Source organism: Durio zibethinus, chromosome 3 (assembly GCF_047325235.1).
Source record: "Durio zibethinus cultivar Kanyao isolate XHJ-2024 chromosome 3, ASM4732523v1, whole genome shotgun sequence".
Classification (NCBI taxonomy): Eukaryota; Viridiplantae; Streptophyta; class Magnoliopsida; order Malvales; family Malvaceae; genus Durio; species Durio zibethinus.
This window is the reverse complement of record NC_143164.1, coordinates 5,760,786-5,782,308: the sequence shown is the minus strand read 5'-3', so window position 1 is coordinate 5,782,308 and position 21,523 is coordinate 5,760,786. Positions and strand designations below refer to the sequence as shown.

Genomic DNA, 21,523 nt, shown 5'->3' with positions numbered 1-21,523 from the left:
CTTAGCGACTAAAATGACTATGTTGCAGAGAGAGGAAACAACTGGAATGGCTCAGCTGACAGCTTGACTTGGCTTGAGCCAAAAATTGATATGTAAGTCGAAGAAGTGGGTCAGTGTTGAGGTCGGATCAACTCAAAGGAAAACACATGGATCTTGGGCCGAATTAATGTCAAAATGACATCATTTCGATAGGAGAATAAAAAGACGAAAATCCTCTTTTTCCTCAAAATTTTCCTTCATCTATGTCTTTTTTCTCTTTTCTTTTCTCTCCCTCTCTCTTTAAAACCCCAAGAACATCGGCTGAACTTCACCAAATTCTAAAAATTTACATCAGAATCTGGGTTGAGTCATCGAAAATTTATCGAAAGTTTGTCGGTTTTTGAAAAACTGACGTCAAAAATTAAAAATCACGTCGAAAGTTGGGAATCTCATCGGAAAGTCACCAGAATCTTCAAAGATCACTGAAAAATTCAATTAAAAATTAGAATTTCAAGAAAAATTAAAAAATATATATATATTTTTTTTACAAAAAATCTTTCAACAATTTTTCATACTCTTTAACTTCCTTTGGATATGTTTTTTTTCTGATTGGTGTGTTTTTTCCTTCTGTGTGAGTATGGATTTATAGGGTTCAAAGTCTGAAAACCCTAAATTGGAAAAGAGTTTCGATCTATTTTAAATTTTAACTTCATATTTTAAGTCCAACTCAAACTGTCAAATCCAAACATGCATGTTTTACTCAATCACTAATTTTTCTTTTATGTTTTTTATTTTTATTAACAAAAACAAAATCAATTAGAACCCCAGGCAGATTAAGGTGTCTGCAATTGACGTGAACATGTCTTATCAATCATTATGACTTTTAATCTTATTCTCAAATTTTGTATTTAAATAAAAATTTTATAACTTACATAATTTTATCTTTTGGTTTTTGTCGGTGTGAACTATCCATTTCAAGACACAAAAAGAATTTAATAATTTTTAATAATATTTTAAAGTTTTCATTGATAAATGATAGAATTAAAATATCAATGGTAATAGACATGTTTGCCTTTTAGGATAAGAATGAAATTACATCCATTTGTCTTTTTAAACTTTAAACCGTCTTAATAGGAGCACCAGGAAAAAACTTATTTCATTAGCTCAAAAAATCAATGTGGATTTGTTGATTTTCTTGCCAAGTAATGATATTTCAACTTCTATGGTTAAATTGTCCTCAAAAATCAAAAGATTCATAACCACCCTTTTGTTTTTGTTTCATTTCGCTAATAGAATCCTTGTACATTGAACTCAATTTTTAGAAAAGTGAAACCTTTCAAAATACTTTTTGACAATGATTTTTACGTTTGATTTGCAAGAGATAATGACCAAGCTATGCCGATTTTCAGGTATGTACCTAATACCTCTTTCTATTTATTTGATGGTTAATAGTTTTTTTAATATATAATGAGTTTGTGTGTAGTATTAAAATGAAAGGTTTGCTCTGTTTGCTATATAATTTTTTCATTATAATGTGCAATGGCAATAGTTACTTAATGTTTTATTGGTTTGCAAGTAGTTGTTATTGTTAATAATAAAGCAAAAATATTTTAAAAAAAAATTTTGACCTAAGGTGAACTCTTTCTTCAATTATCTTCGCTTGAGAAACTTCATTATAAATATTTTTTCTTTCATTTTTGTGATAATCTTTAGTTTAGACCATTTCAATTTTTAGGTTTATCTTAAAATTTATAGTAAAATTGGCAGCAACTCAAATTTCTATCAAACATTAATTTGTTTACACTACGCATTTTGAAGATGTTGATTTACATTGTATTAATAAAATACATTTTGAGCATGTTAATTTTCTTAAAAACAGAAGTGCTAAAGTAATAATAATAATAATAATAATAATAATAATAATAATAATAATAACTGATTAAAATAAAAAAGAAATTAACAAGATGTTCATATTAATTCTTTTTTTTTTTTTTGCTTATTATGGTAGGTTTAGTGCTTCTATGTTTTTGTACTTTATTAAATTCATACATTTTAAGCATGTTGAATTTACTATTGGACTTTATAGAATGACACATTCCTCTAAAAACACGTTGATCAATTTAGTTTGTGCCCTAGATACCTTTTATATAATAGTTTCATGCTTGTCTTTCTCTAAGAGCCAAGAAATTTTGTTATTACATCTTCGAATCTCATCATGGATGACTCAATATGAGTGCATTAGCATAATTTTTACAATTTAGCGTTTTTTCAATTTAAAAGTAAGATTTAATGTGTTAACTTATAAAATTATTTGTAGTCACCTTGCTTTGTATTTGTAGGTTTTAAAAAGTATAGATATGAGAAAATCATTTTGGATATTAATATTAAAAATATTAAAAGTAAAATGATTGAACTTAAAAAGAAAAAAATAAAGTGTAAGCAAACTTTTTAGGATTATGATAACATGTGTCTAAAACATTTACCATGATTTAGCATGAGATTTTGGCCAATTATAATGAGATTATAATTTATAGGTTAGGTCTTTAAAAAAATAATGAAAGAAATTATGTTGAGATTTTTTCTTTTACTTGCGATCTTGGAAGGAGTATCAATCTTTAGCGTTGAGATTAGAAAGGTTAAATTTAAGAGAAGTAAACTCATTAGCAAATTCTTTGACTAATTTAGGTGTTACCAGGATTGATATGTTTTATGTTTGGGTTGAAAAGTTTTATGTTTATTTTTTTTGGCTGAATTTGTTTCTAATAGATTATGTTTTTCTGAAGTTTTGCCCTTATATTATAAGTTTGATTTAGCTTGAAGCGTAAGATTCTTTTATGAATAAAAATCATATTTTGGGTACGAATTTTTTTTATCGATCTAATTATGTAGATATTATATGAATTTTTTTATCACTCTAATTATGTAGATATTATATCTTTTGTTTTTAGTTACTTGTCAAAATTATTAGTGTTTCCTTAAATTATCCTTTGAATATATTATTTTATGCTTTAAACTTTGAAACTTTCTAAATTTAATATTTTAATATTGCATTATGTAAATTTATTTTATATTTGATATATTTTTTTAATATCAAATTATATAGACGTATATTATAAATTTTTTTATTAATTTCACACTAAAGTGTGAATTGATTTTTCAGTATATATAAAATTTTGTTTTCAGATTCTTCTCTAGATTACAACCGTTAAAAAAAAAACACACAAAAGAAATTTTAAATTTGTTAAAAGGTATTCATGCGCCTAAAAAGGATACAAACAAAAAAGATTTTTAATTTGTTCAGGAGATTTGAGTGAAAGAGAATGTCGAAATTGGCAAATAGAGGAAAAGCTTAAAAAATGGTTTCATCTAACACTAGCTCTTTTCTCTTTTCTAAACTCCTGTAAGAAAAACTCAAAAACACAATTGCCAATAGCAAGAAAACCAAAATTAACTATAAACACAGTGCTTCTTTATCTTCAAAGGATGAGATGAAATTTTTATCTTTACAAATAAAAAATTAAAAAAATCTTGAAAAATGATAAAAGATGAGAAAAAAATCAACACATATTATCAACCACTAAACAAACCTAAACCACCATTAATTGAAACCATCCACACACCATCAACCACCAAAAAAACCCAAACCACCAATATCAACACAACATTGAAGACATACTAAAAAACCCAAAACCTCACACTGAATCTCAAACTCGAAGCCACCATTGCCTATTCTGAAAGTTCAAAACCCATCCCTTTATCAACCCTCAACCATAAACAGCAAAGACAAGCAACAAAAGAAAACATAACAAATAGCTAAATATCACAAGAAGACCAAAAATCACAAATATATATATATATATATATATATATATATATATATAAAGATAGAGGAGTTTCAGGTTAATAGTGTTCTAGTGTGTTCCAAAAGTTCAAATTTAAAAGGGAATGAGACTTTGAGGAAAGAAACAACATGTTGAGACCATTAGAGTAGTGGAGGTCAATGATTTTGGAATGTTGGAGCCACGAGTTATAATCTAGATCTAGGGAGATGTAAATGGTTTGAGAGAAAATTAGTTGAAAAGTGTGAAGAATAAGAAAAGAGAAACATTTCGGTGTAATTTAGTGAAGAACCGATGTTGATGAGCGAATGTAGATAGCAACCGCAAGTGGTGATAGTGGCAAAAAGATTAAAAATGATAACGGATGGGTTGATGTTTGTTTTTGGTCATGTCGAATTATATTCGATTTTATATTCATAAAATTTAAATTTGATTTGATTTTAAATTTTTTTTATTTTTTTCATACATGAATTTGACTTGATTTGATATTGCATAAATCGTAATTGATTCGACTCGAAATTAATAAAATATTATTTTTTAAAAATATAAAATAATATTTATTAATATAAAAAATAATTAAAAATAATTTTTTTATATATATCGGATTGAGTTTATCTAAAATTCAATTTTGACCTGATTTTTATCTTTTTTTATTATTATTTGATTCAAAATTCGATTTAAAAAATAAATTAACTTTACAAAATTGAATTGAATCAAAATTTATCATAGATGAATTAAGCTGCTAACCCCAAAAAAGACGTTGGTTTTGTAAGCAAGGTGGCAGTTGTCAGTTTTTTTTTTTTTTTTTTTAAGAGAAGATGGAGAGTTTGTGGAGTTTAAAGAGAGAAGAAAAGAAAAAATGAAGTGAAAAAAAAAAAAAGATTTTGTAGTATTAAAAATATCATAATCTGCGTTTAAACCAGATCGAGGCGCACCCCACTGTTGACCTATGACCCGCTTCAAATATTGATCAATGTTGACAACTCCTTTTGGGTCCAACCCAAGTCATTTGTGTTAAATCCAGCGGTATTTGAAGTTTATCATAATTTATTTTGGTGCAATGTTTATTAAGGTATATTTTTATTTTATTATGTATTTCATTTTACTTTTTATATAAAATAAAATTATTAATAAATTTATTTCAATAATAATTATAAATAATAACAAAAAATTTTAGAGTTATGAAATTTTGCTATGGTTAGACTCTTAGAACTCAACATTATATCTTAAAATTTTAATTATTTATAGTTACTTACATTTTATCTTTATGTTATATCCAACAAAAGATTTAATTTATAAAACTCAACTCAATTACTTATGTATTTCATTGCACTTAAATACTTTTAGAGTTTCCAATATCTAATAACAATAATATGATAATTAATATATGTTAGTTTAAATGATAAAAAATTTATTTTTTTTAAATAAAATTTTGATTTCAAGTTTCTTGAATGAAAAAATTAAATTTAAAAAAATTTACTCTCTTTAATTCGATTTTAAATTAATCAAATTTAATATGATTATCAAATATCAAAAAATTAAAAAAAAATAAAAACATGGTAACCCGCGCCATTCACGCCCCGTGGACATTCTGCATCTAAGAGAGAAAATTGTTCCCCTATAAAATTAACCACTGAATCCACTACACGGGGTCTGGCGCGGTCGACTGGACCAAAATAGAAGGCCAGATCACTGTAAAAAATTATTTTCACTGATACTATATTTCCATTTCAACTCCCAGTTACTTGGACATTTACCGTTTCGGTAATCCAAACCCAAAGGAAGCGACCACACCAGCCTATCCCGTTATAATACAGTCATGCATGTTGTAGCAATTCCAACATTTCTCATTTCTGAATTTTCAATTCTTTAGATTGGATCTCCCTTTACCGCGATTTATCAAAACCCTAGCTCGATCCGCCGTCGCCTCCAGCGATCAAAGCTCCCTCTTATTCTCTCTCTTTCAGGTTCGATCCATCTAATGCTCATTTATCGACCTAAGTTTCTTCTGCCAATCATTTATTACGCTAGCTGATTGATTGATTTATGTACAGAGGGGGAGGAGATTGAGTGATCTATTACGATGCAGCACATTCCAGCGACGGTCGAGGAACAGTTGTTTCTGAAAGCGATTAGGGAAGAATGTCCTTGGGAGAATTTGCCCAAACGGCTTCAAGCCGCTCTTAATTCTAAAGAAGAATGGCACCGAAGGTTAGTTTGGATTCTGCTTCTTACCTTTGTTTTACTTTTTAAACTGCAGCTGTTAGGATCATTTAGTTGTTAGCTTTGAAGAACTTAATTATTTTGTTTTAGAGTGTAATTTAAGATCAATTTTCCAAACAGAGCAGATTGTAACTATTAGTTTTCTTTTTTGAAGATGAAAAAATTACTTCATCCTTAATATGTGGTTGATGGATTAGTTAATGTTATCGCAAAGGAGTTCTGTGAAAAAGTTTGTGGTATTAATTGGAAATTTGATCTGGCATTTCTCCTTTATAGCCATTGCATGAAAGAACTTTGCAAATTACGCAGATTGGACATATAGATGCTCCTATTAGGTATTGAGGTTTGTCTTCCCAATTAAGAATTTGTGCATGGATGATTTGGTTAAATGATTTGATGGATCATTCAGCATTCAGGTGTTAGAGAACTTGTTTTGTAATAGTCATCTGTAATTTGGCATGTTTCTGTTGTTTGGCCTCTATCCTGAAGCAATATATGCTTGTTAGGTTTTGCCGTTTTGGGAAATGTTTCTTTCTAATATTTCTTAGAATAAAAATAAATTGGTTTGGGATGCTGACATTTTGAAAGTTATACTTCATGATGGTAGCTTTACAAACTATTGAATACAATGTTGTTTTCAGTTTTCACTCACTATTCAAATTACATTTCATTTTTACTGTTAAACATGCACATAATGGTTTTCGGTTGTTTCTAAAAACATTCTCAGTTTTGGTCCTAGAATGAAAATGAAGTTCATTGTTATTTATCCTGATGAGTCGTCAGAATTAAATGCTCATCTCTTTGTGAACTCCTGGGATTAGTTTTCTATTGCTTGATCTTACCCCTTCTTTTTCTTTGGTAACTCCATTTAGGATCATCAACCATTGTATCAAGAAAAGGCTCCAATGGAACACTTGTTTTGCTCGCAAAGTATGCAAAGAAAGTGAGTATTATGAAGAGATGATGCGTTACTTGCGAAAGAATCTTGCGGTGCGTGTTAAAGAAAATTTTTGGAACTTTCTTTTTTATTTTCCTTAGTATGATTTATTCTATAATATGTTTTTACAAAAACTTTTGTTCTCATATGATCAATGTACCTGTTTCACAATGATAAAGGAATATTTTTGCAACTCCCAGTATGGAACTTGATTAAATATGTTGTTTTTTCCTTTTAAAGTAGAAGCAGAACTATCATAGTAAAAAACTGCATTTAAGTGCATTAGTGCAATGCCAGCTACTTTTTTGGTCATTTACAATGGCTTTCATAGCTTGACCACTTGAATAAATTATAAAAACTATTCCCATTTGTTGGAGTTTGTATTGGATGACTCGCACCTTCCTTTTTTGCCCCTGATACCGTTTCTAGTGGTTCTTTGCAGTTCACTTTTTGAATTTCTTAATTGCAGTTATTCCCTTACCACCTTGCGGAGTATGTTTGCCGTGTGATGAGGGTATCTCCCTTCCGATATTACTGTGATATGATATTCGAGGTTATGAAAAATGGTGATTGCTCCCTCCTATTTGGTTTTACCATGCAACTTCCTTTTTATGTAATGATATGACTGATGATGGAAAAAAGTTTTGGCTGAAGATAAATCTGGCTGATTGATCTGCTGAGAAATCTCATATATTTTATCCAGCTGGAGTTATGATTGTTTTTATCTTTTTGTATTTCAAAGATTTGCATTCATACTAAGCATGTCATTGAATTATTGAATCCCATTATGGAATTGCTAATCCTTAAATTACTCTAGATTGTTTCTAGTTTAAAGTTGAATATATTTCTACTTATCCAAAAAATAAATAAATAAATTACTATTGATTGGCTGGGGCTTGTATGTGATTAAGTGTTTCTAGGTGTATATAAGGACTTGAATGCATCTGTTTTTATCAGTCTAGAAGTGTGCATTATGTGCACAAAGACTGATGGCCAGGGTGCTAAGGAGGCAAGAAACAAGAAGATGCAACAGAAAAACCATCATATATGGTGGTGTGATTGACCATTATTTACTAACTAGATGAAAATTAATAGATAGCATGAACTTTTTGGTGGAGATTTGTTGGTGGTTGAAACTTAAAACCATATGCTGAGAGCAACTGTTGCGACCGAAATCTAAACATGAATCAATTGCTAGACAAAAACTGGACACATCATGAAATGATTGCTTGAATAATTGAGCGGCTAGAGATGGTTAGGCTATCGTTAAATACATTACAAGTGTAATTTTCTCTTTTCTGTCCTTGTTGCCTCCAATTATTTTCCTGGTAGAAAGTAGCATCAATTGAGAGTGGTGGCTACAAATTTGAGCACATGGTTTTAAGGGCTCTTAAAAGATTTCTGGTTATCTCGGAGAAGGCATCTTCAACATCATTTTTCGGTGGGACTGAGAATTCCACATATCCAATAAACATTCGTCCTGTTCTCATGTTCCTTCTTCAACCATTTATCCAATCTGATTTAAGATGTTTCTTCTGGTGCTTCTAGTACTATATGCTCATTACCTTATCAACATCTTAATATATGATATGACAGTTTGCAACGTGGATTTAAGCAATCTATCTATGGGTTTTTTTTTTTTTTTTTTTAAATTATGATATTATAAAATGCATCTCTAACATCTCAATCTTGATTTCTCTAGTGTTTGGACTTACAATTTACAATATACATTTGACTTGTTCTTATTGAGGTTTTTATTGGATTGGTTGACCAATCTTATCATATTGCATATTTACATTTTGTTTTGCACACAAATATATGTGCATTTATTCAGATTTAATGCCGCATTGACCGTTTATGAATCAGTGTTGGCTTCATATGTAGATAGATACTGACCTTTCCTAGGCGATTCTTGTTGTTGACAGAGCAACCTTATGACAGCATCCCAAATTTCAGTGCTGCTGATGCTTTGAGACTTACGGGAATTGGGAGAAATGAATTCATTGATATCATGAACAAGTGCAGGTCTAAGGTACTGGATCAGATTTTTGCTTTCAAGTTCATGTGTGTAACTATGTGCTGGTGAGCATTGTGGTTGCTTGCGCTTGTCCTTGCTCCTTTATCATATGCCTGCACAAGTAATCCAAGTAAAATGCATGCACTTGTACACTGATTAATACTCGTCATCATGCCTGGTAATGTGGCATTTGTAACTTGAATCATTCTTTTATTCTTCTTTTTGTTGCCTAATTGGCAGATTTGCAAAATAAAATTCTTTTGGGCTGCATTATCTCATTGCCTTGATGTTTAAAGCATACTAGACTGGAAAACGGAATTTGAACTTCTTACTTTGTCAATTATGTACATTGCTCTTTACTTGAGAACAAGAGAGGCAATAATATTATTATTTTAAGCGTTGACTTTCTGCCTGATGTAGTACAGTTTGTTTTACAAACTGAACTTCTAATAGTTCCCTCTAGAATCATTGGGTATAGATATGTTTAATAAACTTTTCATTATTTTGGTCATGTCCAGTGAAACCATTCTAATAGACAAAATAATTTAAGTTGCTTGTGCTTACCCTGTAAACTTGTGATGGCATCATTTGTTCTACATTATGCAAACTAGATTATATTTATAAATCCAATATAGTACCTTTGTTATCATCTTACCTATTGTTTACTATCTGGAGCTATCCAGAAAATTATGTGGAAGCTGAACAAATCGATCGCGAAAGAGTTGTTACCTACCCAACCTGTAGACTTTCCGATTGAAACTTGGTGGGGAATTTGTCTTGTTAACTTTACCCTAGAAGAGTTTAAGGTGAGGTTTCTGATGGTTCTTTGTCGTATTATCTAAAGTGTATCATTAGATTAGTTTGATATTATGCCGCATTCAGATACATGTTCTTTACTTTGTTGGTGTAATCTGCATCTTCACATTTGTTTGCTTCTTTTATAGAAGCTTTCAGAAGAAGAAATGGCAACAATAGATAAAATCTGCAAGGAAGAAGCTAATGCATTTATCCTGTTTGATCCTGACATTGTAAAAGGTCTTTATCGACGGGGATTGGTTTATTTTGATGTCCCTGTCTATCCAGATGACCGGTTTAAAGGTTAGCTGTTTGCTTTCAGAATTTCTGCCAAAGTAGGATCTCTATATTAATCCATCTTTACTTCATTAAAATAATTAATTTTCAAGTGCTTTAGGTTGGAAGGGCATAAAAATAGACTTACTCTTTTGCTAATTGCTTAAAATTTATCTTTTATTTGTGTACATTAGGTACATACATGAGTATTTTCCTTTTGAATTAATATACTCTGAAGTGTGGAGTACTTGAATCTTTTGGTTTTGCTAAAAGATGACTTCCTTTGACTGTTTGGAACTGAATAAGAGCGCAGGTTTGTTGAGTGACACACATTAAAGTAGGCTATTCTATTACAGTCACAAACAAAAGATAGACATCCCTCAACACTTATTTTTGCATTTCGGAGAATTTTCTTCCTCCATCCCAAAAAAAACATCTTCTTTTCTTTGAAACTGCACTTGGTTGAGGAAGATGGACTTAAAGCTGTTACTACTTGTTTATATAGTTTAGGATTGCTTTGACTACATTTTCCTTTTTTGTTCCAAAAATTTACCTTTGATATTGAAGTCCCTTCATATTTGGTTTTCATAGTGGTATCTTTGTCAGTGTTAGCTGGTGGTAGTTTAAAACTGACTTTTTTTTTTTTATTGATTTACCTTATTTAAAAGTAAATTCCTAGTTACTTTCATATTAAGAAATTCTGCAGTTTTCCCCTTTTTTTCGCATCACTTAACCAGAGACCTTGTCCGTGAAGTAAATAATTGCACCAATGGTCCAACCAGTTGGGAGAGAAATAGAGAATCAACAAATTCCTATCCGGGAGTGATTAATCTCGCCTGAATGTAGCATATAACTCCCCATTGTAGTGTGCACTCTGAGCATATGCTTGTTCCCCCTTCTACCTTAATGCTTTCCATGGCAAGTATTTGTGAGATAAGAAATACTCCTATTGGAATAGAAAGAAAAAAGAAAACAGTGTTAAGAGACTCTTGGCTAACCCTAAACACTTGAAATTTTGAGTCAAAAGATAGATAAAAAGACATATCCCATTGCACTGATCAGGGGTTTTGTAGTGACTGAGGGTGTCGAAGACATAGAAGTGAGTTATTTATCAGCCAAGCATTCTTCGTAGTGGCCTCTGTGTCTTTTCCCAAAAAAATATGACATTGAAAAGATACTAATTACCATGGTTTTTTTTTAAATATCCTTTTTCTTTTGGATGCTCTCCATATAGCTGTTTACTTTATTGCAAGTTCTTTAGTGTTTACTTTTATTGATCTTCCCACTGCTTAAATGTGTTTTGAATTTGGTGATGGAATGGCAAGGGTTTTGTAGTGATCAGGGGTTTTGTAGTGACTGAGGGTGTCGAAGACATAGAAGTGAGTTATTTATCAGCCAAGCATTCTTCGTAGTGGCCTCTGTGTCTTTTCCCAAAAAAATATGACATTGAAAAGATACTAATTACCATGGTTTTTTTTTAAATATCCTTTTTCTTTTGGATGCTCTCCATATAGCTGTTTACTTTATTGCAAGTTCTTTAGTGTTTACTTTTATTGATCTTCCCACTGCTTAAATGTGTTTTGAATTTGGTGATGGAATGGCAAGGTACCTGACCATCTCTGTTTGAGTCTTTTTTGGGTTTGTGAATCGAGTTATTAATACTATTGTAGTTCAGTTTCTAGGCTTGAAGGGTTTATTTCAAATAAGGAGCAGTCTTATGAGGATCCTATTGAGGAGTAAGTTATTCTTTGATCTTTTGGTCCTTTCAATGTTGTTTAGTAGCAGTGTAAATTGGATTTTTAATGCTAGTAACTGCACTATTCAGGTTGCTGTATGCTGTTTTTGTTGTTTCAAGTGAGAATGCTACTGTTGCTGAGCTGGCATCAACCTTACAAGCGGATCTTAGTCAACTGCAGGCTGCTGCATCTTTTGTTTGTCGCTTGGGATGGGCAGTAAAAGTAATTGACCCGGCATCTGTTCTTCAAGAAAACACAAGCGTACCTCCTCATGGTGTCAGCCTTACAGATGAAGAAGATCCCTCTCACCCTAGTTCAACCTCAGCAAATATGTCCACTGATGGTGAGGCTGCTCAACAAGGAGATTTTTGGGGGACAGAAAACCAGGGGCCGCATTCTAGTGATGCTCGGGTTGCTTTTGTTGTTGATGCTAATATAACATCTTATCTTATGATGGGCTCTGTTTCACCAGGTTAGTTACGTTTTTCTTTACCCTTTTGAATGTCTAGTTTACATGTTCCAGTCCAAGATATTGTTTTTTGTTGAACATCATAACCAGTAGTGCGAGGTCAAGAGGAACTAACTTGTTATTTCCTGTTGGTGGTATTAGGAGGGTGCAACGTAGACATATTCCATCATTCTAGTTTGCATGTGATGATGATTTAACAGGTTCCAGTATTGTGTAATAATTTGTTATGGTTTTTTATTTATAGCATCTGCATGTACATGTATTTACCGTTTAGACATATTCCATCATTCTAGTTTGCATGCATGTGATGATGATTTGACAGGTTCCAGTATTGTGTGTAAATAATTGGTTATGGTTTTTTATGTATATCATCTGCATGTACATGCACTTACTGTCCTATTCTCTGACATAATTTGTATGTCCTCTTACTGGGTTTTTTGCAGGACTGAAATCTCTTGCTGTGACATTATATGAAGCTGGGAAATTAGGCCATGCTAGCATTGCAGATCTGTGCAAAGACCTGAGCACTTTGGAGGGAACAAAATTTGAGGGAGAGTTGCAGGAATTTGCAAATCATGCATTCAGTCTCCGCTGTGTTTTGGAGTGTCTACTATCAGGTGGAGTTGCCACTGATAAAGCTGTGGAAATTGCTGATAGAATGGGATTGTCAACTTCAGGCAATGATGAGTATAATCTGATAGCTGACACCTCATTGATTGATATTTCAGAACAATCTGCTACCAATGAAACTGAAGAAAACATTAATAATACCGGTAATGTAGAGACATCACAAGAAGATGTGGATGACCCTGTACCTGAAACGGCTGGTGATGACGGATCTGCTACCATATCAAAAGATGGTAAGCTATCAAGTGAGGTTTCCAAGTCAGATCTGAATATCCAGAATGACGAGAAATGGATACAGATTGAAGGGCCTGACATAGGAAAAGGAACTTCAAGGAGGATAAAAAAGTATCGAGTGGATATCCTCCGCTGTGAAAGCTTGGCTGCTCTGCCAAAAGCAACCTTAGATCGGTTATTTCTTCGTGACTATGATATCATTGTGTCTATGGTTCCACTTCCACATTCATCCGTTCTTCCTGGGCCTACAGGTCCCATTCATTTTGGTCCTCCTTCTCACTCATCAATGACACCATGGATGAAATTGGTGCTATATTCAGCAGTAGGTAGTGGGCCTTTATCAGTTGTTCTGATGAAAGGACAATGTCTACGCATGTTGCCTGCACCATTAGCTGGTTGTGAGAAGGCCCTTATATGGTCTTGGGATGGTTCAACGATTGGAGGCTTAGGTGGAAAGCTTGAAGGAAGCTTAGTTAAGGGAAGTGTACTTTTGCACTGTTTAAATTCGCTTCTCAAATACTCTGCTGTTATAGTGCAGCCCTTCAGCAGATATGACCTTGATGGTTCTGGAAAGTTTGTTACACTTGACATACCCTTGCCTCTTAAGAACTCTGATGGTTCAGTTGCTCACATAGGGGATGAACTAGGACTATGTGCAGAGGAATGTTTGAAATTGAATGAGCTATTAACTGATTTGGCTCACAAGATAGAGCTATGGACGGTTGGTTACATTCGTTTATTAAAACTTTTTAAAGAAAGAGAATCAGATCATTTTGGCCCTGATGAGGAGAAATATGAATGGGTTCCACTGAGTGTTGAATTTGGGATGCCACTTTTCAGCCCTAAATTATGCAATAATATATGTGAAAGGATTGTCTCGTCACAGTTACTGCAATCAGATTCACTTACTGAGCATCATGATTCAATGCAAAGTATACGTAAAAGGTTGCGTGATGTTTGTGCAGAGTATCAAGCAACGGGTCCTGCAGCAAAACTTCTTTACCAGAAGGAGCAGCAAAAGGATCATTTAAAGGAGTCGAAGCAATCAAAGCAACTCATGAACTATGCTAGTGGAAGGTGGAATCCACTGCTAGACCCTTCTTCTCCCATTTCTGGAGCATCTAGTGAGCATCAAAGATTAAAACTTGCCTGTCGACAGCGATGTCGGACTGAAGTTTTGAGCTTTGATGGTAGCATTCTTAGGTCTGTCAAATCAGTGTACTTGATATTTTTATTTTTTCTTCCTCTTAATGTTTTCTTCTCATTGCAGTGTTTAGTTGTGAATTATTTATTCAAAGTGTTGCATGATATTTGCAGATCATATGCCCTAACTCCTGTATATGAAGCTGCAACAAGACCTGTTGAAGATTCCGCCCCAGTAACCGCAACAAAAGTTGATCCTGATGAAACTGATAGCAAAGAAATAATCCTTCCTGGTGTTAACCTTCTTTTTGATGGTGCTGAGTTGCATCCCTTTGATATAGCTGCTTGTCTGCAGGCTCGCCAGCCAATTTCCTTAATAGCAGAGGCAGCATCTGCCTCGACATCTTTTGCAATTAAATAGGACATATAAATACGAGAAATGTGGATAAAATATTTGTCCGGATACTGACGAATGGGAGTTATTGTGTCCTTCATACTGCATTATTCTGGTCATCTGCTTCATCTATGAAGTCATTCTATGGATGTGAGCTAGCAGTTTCATCAAAGGTAAATATCAAGATTTTTTCTGATGATATATGATATACTTATTTGTTTCATTGGTTTAATAAATTTCTAGGTATCTTTATAAGTATTTTGTGTCATCAGTTACCATGATTAGCCACTTAGCTGCCTTTGGACTACTGTTGTTGCAGAATGCATAAGAAGCTAATCGAGGGGTTAACTTATTACCTTGTTGTATCTATGGGGGCTTCATTGTAATAATAGATTCAGGGTTAATTTGGCATTTTAAATTTATATCAGGGTTTAGGATCTTAGTTTTATGTTGGCTTAATTATAATTTTGGTATTTTTTTAACAAATTATAGTTTTAGTGCTTACACTTAAAAATAATGTACAATTGATGCTTAAAAAAAAAAAAGAACAAGTACTTGAACTTTCAACGAACATTTTGATTCATGAACTAATAACACAGATAAACAATTTGTTTGCAGGGCATTTGGAAAAAAAAAAAAAAGAAGGCATGTGTATGTCATGTGTGATATAAAAATTTTTAAATAATTTATTAATGTCCATGGGAACTCAACATGGCAATCTAAGATTGATTAGAAAATATAAAGGAAAATTATTTTTTCTACTTTGTTTTTCAAAAAAATGAAAAAAAAAAATCGTGAAGAGAAAAGGAGGGAAAGAAAGAAATGGATGACGGGTCGGTTGACGCTCGAGCGACGCCTCCCCTCTCTACCCTCGCCGATCTCACAAAAATCTGTGGATATGTGTATGCCAAGAAAGGGACGATCGGATTTGTTGACATTTGAACAATTGTATCCAAAGCTTGTCAATAATGTTGTCACAGTTCTATAAAATGGAAAACAAATTATTTTTAAAAATAATTAAGCAATGTTGAAGAAATATAGGTAATGTTCTTATATCTAAAGTACAAAGAAACACAATATTTTGTTTATTTAATTAGGGAGAAAAGAGAAAATGAACTTTTGATTTTTGAGTCAACAGGCATTTATCAAATTCGAATAATGAAAACACTTAGACAGTTCACATATGTATGTGGATTTCACTGAACTTTAGAACATTTGATAAAATCGTCTCTTATAATCTTTATTCCTTTTCAAGATTTGAACATAAAATAACTAAATAAAAAATTTTAAATCTTAATAAGTTGTAAATTGTAACGTGCAGCTGTGCTTTTGTGCCTGTGTTCAATGTAAATAGCCGAGTAATGTGCTAATACTTGCAAAATCCCTCTTCTTTGCAACTTTTGCTACTTAAGTATGTTTTTTTTTTTTTTTTTTTTTGCATTTTCAGTGTCATATTATCGTCACTTAATCCAAAAATACCAATATTTGTTAACATCCCATTTAATGATTCAATTATTGAAAAGAATCGTAATCGTATGCTAAAGCTGCAGCAAGTTAATAAAGTTATAACCCTACCTCGATTTTTAAAAATGTTGCTGTTGTTGATTAAAGTCCCATAACCAACTAATAACTAATAAGTGTTAATTCAACGATAATAAAATCGATTTTAAGATTTAAAATTTTGAATTTAAACATGTATGAATTAGCTGACTGTGATTGTGCCTAATTCTATGTTAAATTTATTTACTAATTATTTATTTATTCATTTAATTTAATTTACTGATTTGTATCCACAAATTATCAATTGAATTAATAACCTCATACATAAAAAGAATGTAATTCATGATCAAAATCAATTGAACTCAACTGTGAAATTGACCAAAATTTATTAATATGGTATTAAATTTTTAATTTTAATAATCAAAATTTAAACTTTTATGGTTTCAAATATTAAAAAAAAAATTTTAAATCTTGTGTTTACTTTGGCTAATTAGGGAAAAAATTAGTAACTTAATTTTAAGTAACTCTACACCCAAAGGGCAATGGCATTAATTTATGTTTTGGATTGAAAATCAACAAGCGAGCAAATGAACGGTAGGAATAAAAGAAGAATGTTGGTGTAACCTTCTTAACTAACTCAATAAAATCTTTCATCTTGATTTTGTGTTTGCATTTGCGTTTTAGCATTTCAATTGTTGGTTACCACTCTATTTGACTTTATGCCACCTCTAATAGTGCTGGACCATCACTAATTTCACATTTCTTGGGGATAAAATATGCTTTAATTTTTTTTATATTTAATTCTTTTTTCATATAATTTTAAGGGTATTATTTTTTGGATGACACTTTTTCATATCAATTTAATACATTTAAAATTTAATTTTTAAAATATTTTTCTCAAAAATTGAATTTTGATAAAAAAAAAAGAGAATTGCTTGTGCATTTTTTAAAATGTATACTATTATTTACACATATTATCATTTTTTTTTTCAAATTTTGAACGTTTTAAACACAATTAAGAAGTATTTAATTGGATGTAATTTATATCGAATAATATAATTGCTTAATTTCTACATCTTCTTTATGTTTTTTTTTTTTCTCTCCCAATTACGTTTGCATTGACTCAATCAGTCAATAAGTTTCAAATATTCAACCGCTAATAAAAATTTTTTTTTCTACATTTGAAAACCCATGAATAAAAAATTGGACCAGCAACGTTCCAGTCATAACGGAAAGTAGAATTTTCGTTCATAATTAAATTAGGAATTGCATTGATCTAATTCCAAAGAGAATTTTTTTTTTTTTTTTTTACGAAATCAAGAAAATGTGAAGGGAAAGTGTAACTAACAATGATCACTGGCCGTTCATCTGGAATGCTTAAGCCAACGCGTTTTGGAGTTGTTAAAGGGGAAAGTTAGACGGTTGAGATTCGATGATTAGGATCATCAGGGACACGTGCAGGACCATGATGCGTTTGGCTTTTACCTAAAAGTACAAACAAGTCCTTGTTCCCGGAGGTTGATTTCACTTGTTTCCCTATACTTTTTGTAAATTGTGAAAATGCCCCCTGTAATTTTTTGACATTAAATTAATCAATAATAATAATAGCTTTTTCTCTTTCGTAATCCGGATTAAATTTGATATTATACAAAACTTGTCTAATCATAAATATTCATAATAGTGAATTCTGGGCTCCGGACTAAATTGAAATTAAGCATGAATTTTGGGCCTTAACAAAAAACTCAGAAAACTCCAAAACTGTGGAAGGCGTAGAAGGAAGAAAAAAGTTGCCAGTCAAAGGCCCCAAGGGCCAAACCTGCTATATATATCTCCCATCCTCTCTCTTAACCTACTGCCGCATCCTCTGTTTTCAGGCTCTCTGATTTCTCTTTTGCTGTGTCTCATTTAACATTTTATCATGGCGAAATCTTTCTCTTACTTCGTTCTCTTAGCTCTCATAGCCAGCTGCGCTCTCGGCCAAGCTCCCAGCTCTGCGCCAACCAAGTCACCGCCGTCTTCCTCTCCTACTCCCACTCCCACTCCCACTCCCGCACCCAAAACCTCTCCGACCAACGCTCCCACCCCTTCCCCAACTGCTTCTCCGCCGTCTGCCACCACTCCTCAATCGTCATCAGCCCCTGAATCTTCTCCAACTTCCTCTCCTACCAATTCTCCTCCGGCTCCTCCTATGGCTCCTGCTAGTGCTCCAGGCGCTCCTAGTCCCACACCCTCCATCAGCCAACCACCAGTTTCGTCTCCAACTTCTCCTCCAAACGCTGCCTCTTTGAATAGAGTCACCGTAGCTGGATCCGCCGTTACAGTCATTTTGGCAGCCGCTGCTTGTTTGATGTAGATCTGTCTTTGGGAAGAACTTCGGATTGATGATTTCATTTTTAGGCAATTATTAAATTCTTATTTTCAGTAGGAATTTTAGTAGTGCATTTCCTTTAATTTTTGTTAATTTTTATTTATATTTTGACGGTGGTGATGATTTTATTTCCCGATTGCCTGTTGCTATTTTGACGGTTGCTCACTGTTATTATTATTTATTATTATCAATATCTATATTTATGTTTATTTCAGTTTAATACGCCTCTGAAGTTGACCTAATTCGTGTCAAATGTGAGCGATGATTGTCGGAGCGAGGGTGCGCGTGAGTCAAGCACTGTCATGTCTCTATCTGATAGATTCTGTTAAGATGTTGAGGGACTGCTGGAAAGACCGAGTCCTAGGGGGATACCTCAAATTTCAATAGACCTAGAATGTAACAAGTGATTAAAAAAAATATATTTTTAATAATTTATTAAATTTTGAGTGAGTATTTTTATATAATTTAATTATTAATTTGTCGTTTTATGTTAAGTGATATTATAAATTTTAGATAACGTACGGATACAATGGCATAGTTGATATGTCATTAACATGGTATAATTAAAAATTTTAATAATTTAAAAATTATTTTAAAAAACAATTATGAGTAACTGATGGTGTAATTTACCAAAAAGACAGACTGGACCAGACTTGGGATTAAACTGCTAATCGTTCGTGTGGACAACTCAAATTCTAAGACATAAGTTCGATGCCAGATTAATGGGCCCAATGGCGACAATGATGTGAATTTGAGTTAGAATTTTAAAATTGTTACTTTTGTGGCCCAAAACATAAAAATTCAGATTTTGGAAACGGGTTTTTGGGGATAGTGAAGATTGTTGAGTGATTGACCAAAAAACAAAGCTTGTTTGGTAGGTTTTTTGGGATTTTCAATCACTCCCCTTTGCATCACCCAAGATTTACGAAATGTAACCTCGCTCCTGATAATACGAAGGTGGTTGAATCGATAAAGATGGAATATTTTATTTATAAGATTTAGATTTGATTTTTTTGTTAATAAAATTTTTTATAAATAATTTATAAATTTAATATAAATCTTTTAAAATCCACGATACATTCTAAAAATCTAATGTAAATCCTCTGAAAATCCGCAATAAATTCTAAAAATCTAATGTCAATCCTCCGAAACTTACTCCCTGCCTACTTTGATCCTAAACTAAACAAACCTTTCTTCACCTTAACCTTAAAATAAGAAAACCTGTCCCCTCAGTCATAAGGATGAGTAGTACTCCCCAACATTAAGACTGAAATTGGTCTCTCTGACCAGGGTAGGCGCCCTTGCCAAAAGGCCTGAAAATAACCAACAAAAACAAGTAGGTCACGTGTCAAAATCAGAGAGCTCCTTAGCTATGGAAAGGCAAAAGGTGTGTGGTTCCGTAACTTCCATTTCTTGCAGGCAGCGAGGAAGAAGCACTGTTGGTGGAAGGAGATGGTGTCATCTTTGGGTTTGATTCAGCCTTAACAGTAACAACAACGTTCATTCCCTGGGCACAATGGTCAACCACACATCAAATGAAGTTGATGTAGTAACTACGGCTAACTAATAAACATAAAGGTTTAGTCCAGTTAATTAGTAAAAAGGTAATATTTAATAAATTTATATTTAAATTTTAATACATATAAATATTTTTATGAAAAAAAATTATTTCATTCTTAATAAAAGTATATGTCATAAATGAATATTCTTAAATTAAAAATTTTCTAATGGTTTTGTAAGTATTTTGGGATACTTAAATTAATTGTTATTAAAATAATTTTGTTAAACATTTAATTTAAAATCAATTGGTAATAAAGGAGAGATTCAATATAAAATCAATTAACAATAAGATAAATATTTCAACTTAAATATAAAATTACAAAAAATTAAGTATTAAACAGATATTAGATAATAATACTTTAATAAGCCCATAAGCTCTAATCGTGTGTAATGGAGAAGGAATAATCATATTTATTATATGTGAGATAAGATAACCCTACTTTAACATGTTTTCATCATGTGTAAAAGGTGATAAAAGAAATTTACGATGTGATAATTTTGAAAAGAACAATAGAAAGAAATTTTAACTTTAATATTATGTTAAACATTTGATATAAAATTAGTTGATAGTAAAAAATATTTAACTTGAATATAAAATTATAATAAATTAAATATTTATTAGATATAAGATTTTATCACTTTAACAAGTTCTTATCACATGTAAATGGAGATAAAAGAAATTTATTATATGACAGATTTAAAAAATATAACAAAAAGAATTTTAGTTTTGATATCATATTAAATATATAATTTAAAATTAATTTATTGTAAGTAAAGGGATGTAACTTAAATAAAAGATTATAAAAAATTATATATTTTTTAGAGGTAAGATAATATCACTTTAATAACCTATGTTTGTTGTCGGTTTTTTTTTTTTTTCTCTCAAAGAAAAAGAGAAAACTGCCTGTTTGTTAGTGTATATAAAATTGGAATTTAAAATTAAAAAATAAATTGGGAGAAGACGAAATGAAAATCGGCTTATTAGAATTTGACAGATCAAACTAGGCCCAAAATTTCTTAAACAGTTAACTTTTAAAAACCTAGTGTTCAAAAGGGTTATTGCAAAACAAAGCCCAGTGAACGGCATATCAATCCAAAACGCAACACTATATCCTGCAATTCAAGTGTTTGTGTAATTTGGCAAATTGTTCGAGATAAAACGGTGATTAATTTCGATGAAATTAAAAATAATAATAATTATTATTATAATTGAGATTAAAAAATATTATTATAATTATTATTTAAAAATTATAAAAATATTTATATTGAATGAATCTTACTAAAATTAACATTTGAATTTAATTTATGGTAAGATGAATTCAACTATACAACATTAAAAATGTCGTGAAATCCAAATCCTGTTTTAATATTTTGTTTGTTGCATGAGGGGAGGACTTTTATTGTGCGTAACTATATTTTACAATTA

At 31.6% G+C, this 21,523-nt stretch overlaps 2 protein-coding genes across 8 annotated transcripts; both read left to right on the top strand.

Moving 5' to 3' along the window:
* Positions 1 to 5,657: 5,657 nt before the first annotated feature.
* Positions 5,658 to 15,117, top strand: LOC111289943 (uncharacterized). Of its 7 annotated transcripts, none has more exons than XM_022881426.2 (11): positions 5,658 to 5,785; positions 5,873 to 6,029; positions 6,914 to 7,031; positions 7,448 to 7,544; positions 8,904 to 9,010; positions 9,679 to 9,801; positions 9,943 to 10,093; positions 11,742 to 11,802; positions 11,892 to 12,274; positions 12,715 to 14,335; positions 14,450 to 15,117. In XM_022881426.2, the coding sequence occupies exons 2-11, from the start codon at positions 5,902 to 5,904 to the stop codon at positions 14,694 to 14,696; spliced, it is 3,036 nt and encodes a 1,011-aa protein (XP_022737161.1). In that variant the 5' UTR covers positions 5,658 to 5,785; positions 5,873 to 5,901; the 3' UTR covers positions 14,697 to 15,117. The 7 variants fall into 7 exon arrangements, with proteins under 7 accessions (XP_022737161.1, XP_022737078.1, XP_089614412.1 ...); XM_022881343.2 differs by having other exon boundaries at positions 9,940 to 10,093; XM_089758286.1 differs by having other exon boundaries at positions 6,914 to 6,984; positions 14,450 to 14,924.
* Positions 15,118 to 18,012: 2,895 nt separating this feature from the next.
* LOC111301456 (uncharacterized) lies at positions 18,013 to 18,757 on the top strand. The gene has a single exon (XM_022897114.2). It carries the CDS (start codon positions 18,088 to 18,090, stop codon positions 18,520 to 18,522), a length of 435 nt encoding a protein of 144 aa, XP_022752849.2. The 5' UTR covers positions 18,013 to 18,087; the 3' UTR covers positions 18,523 to 18,757.
* Positions 18,758 to 21,523: the final 2,766 nt, after the last annotated feature.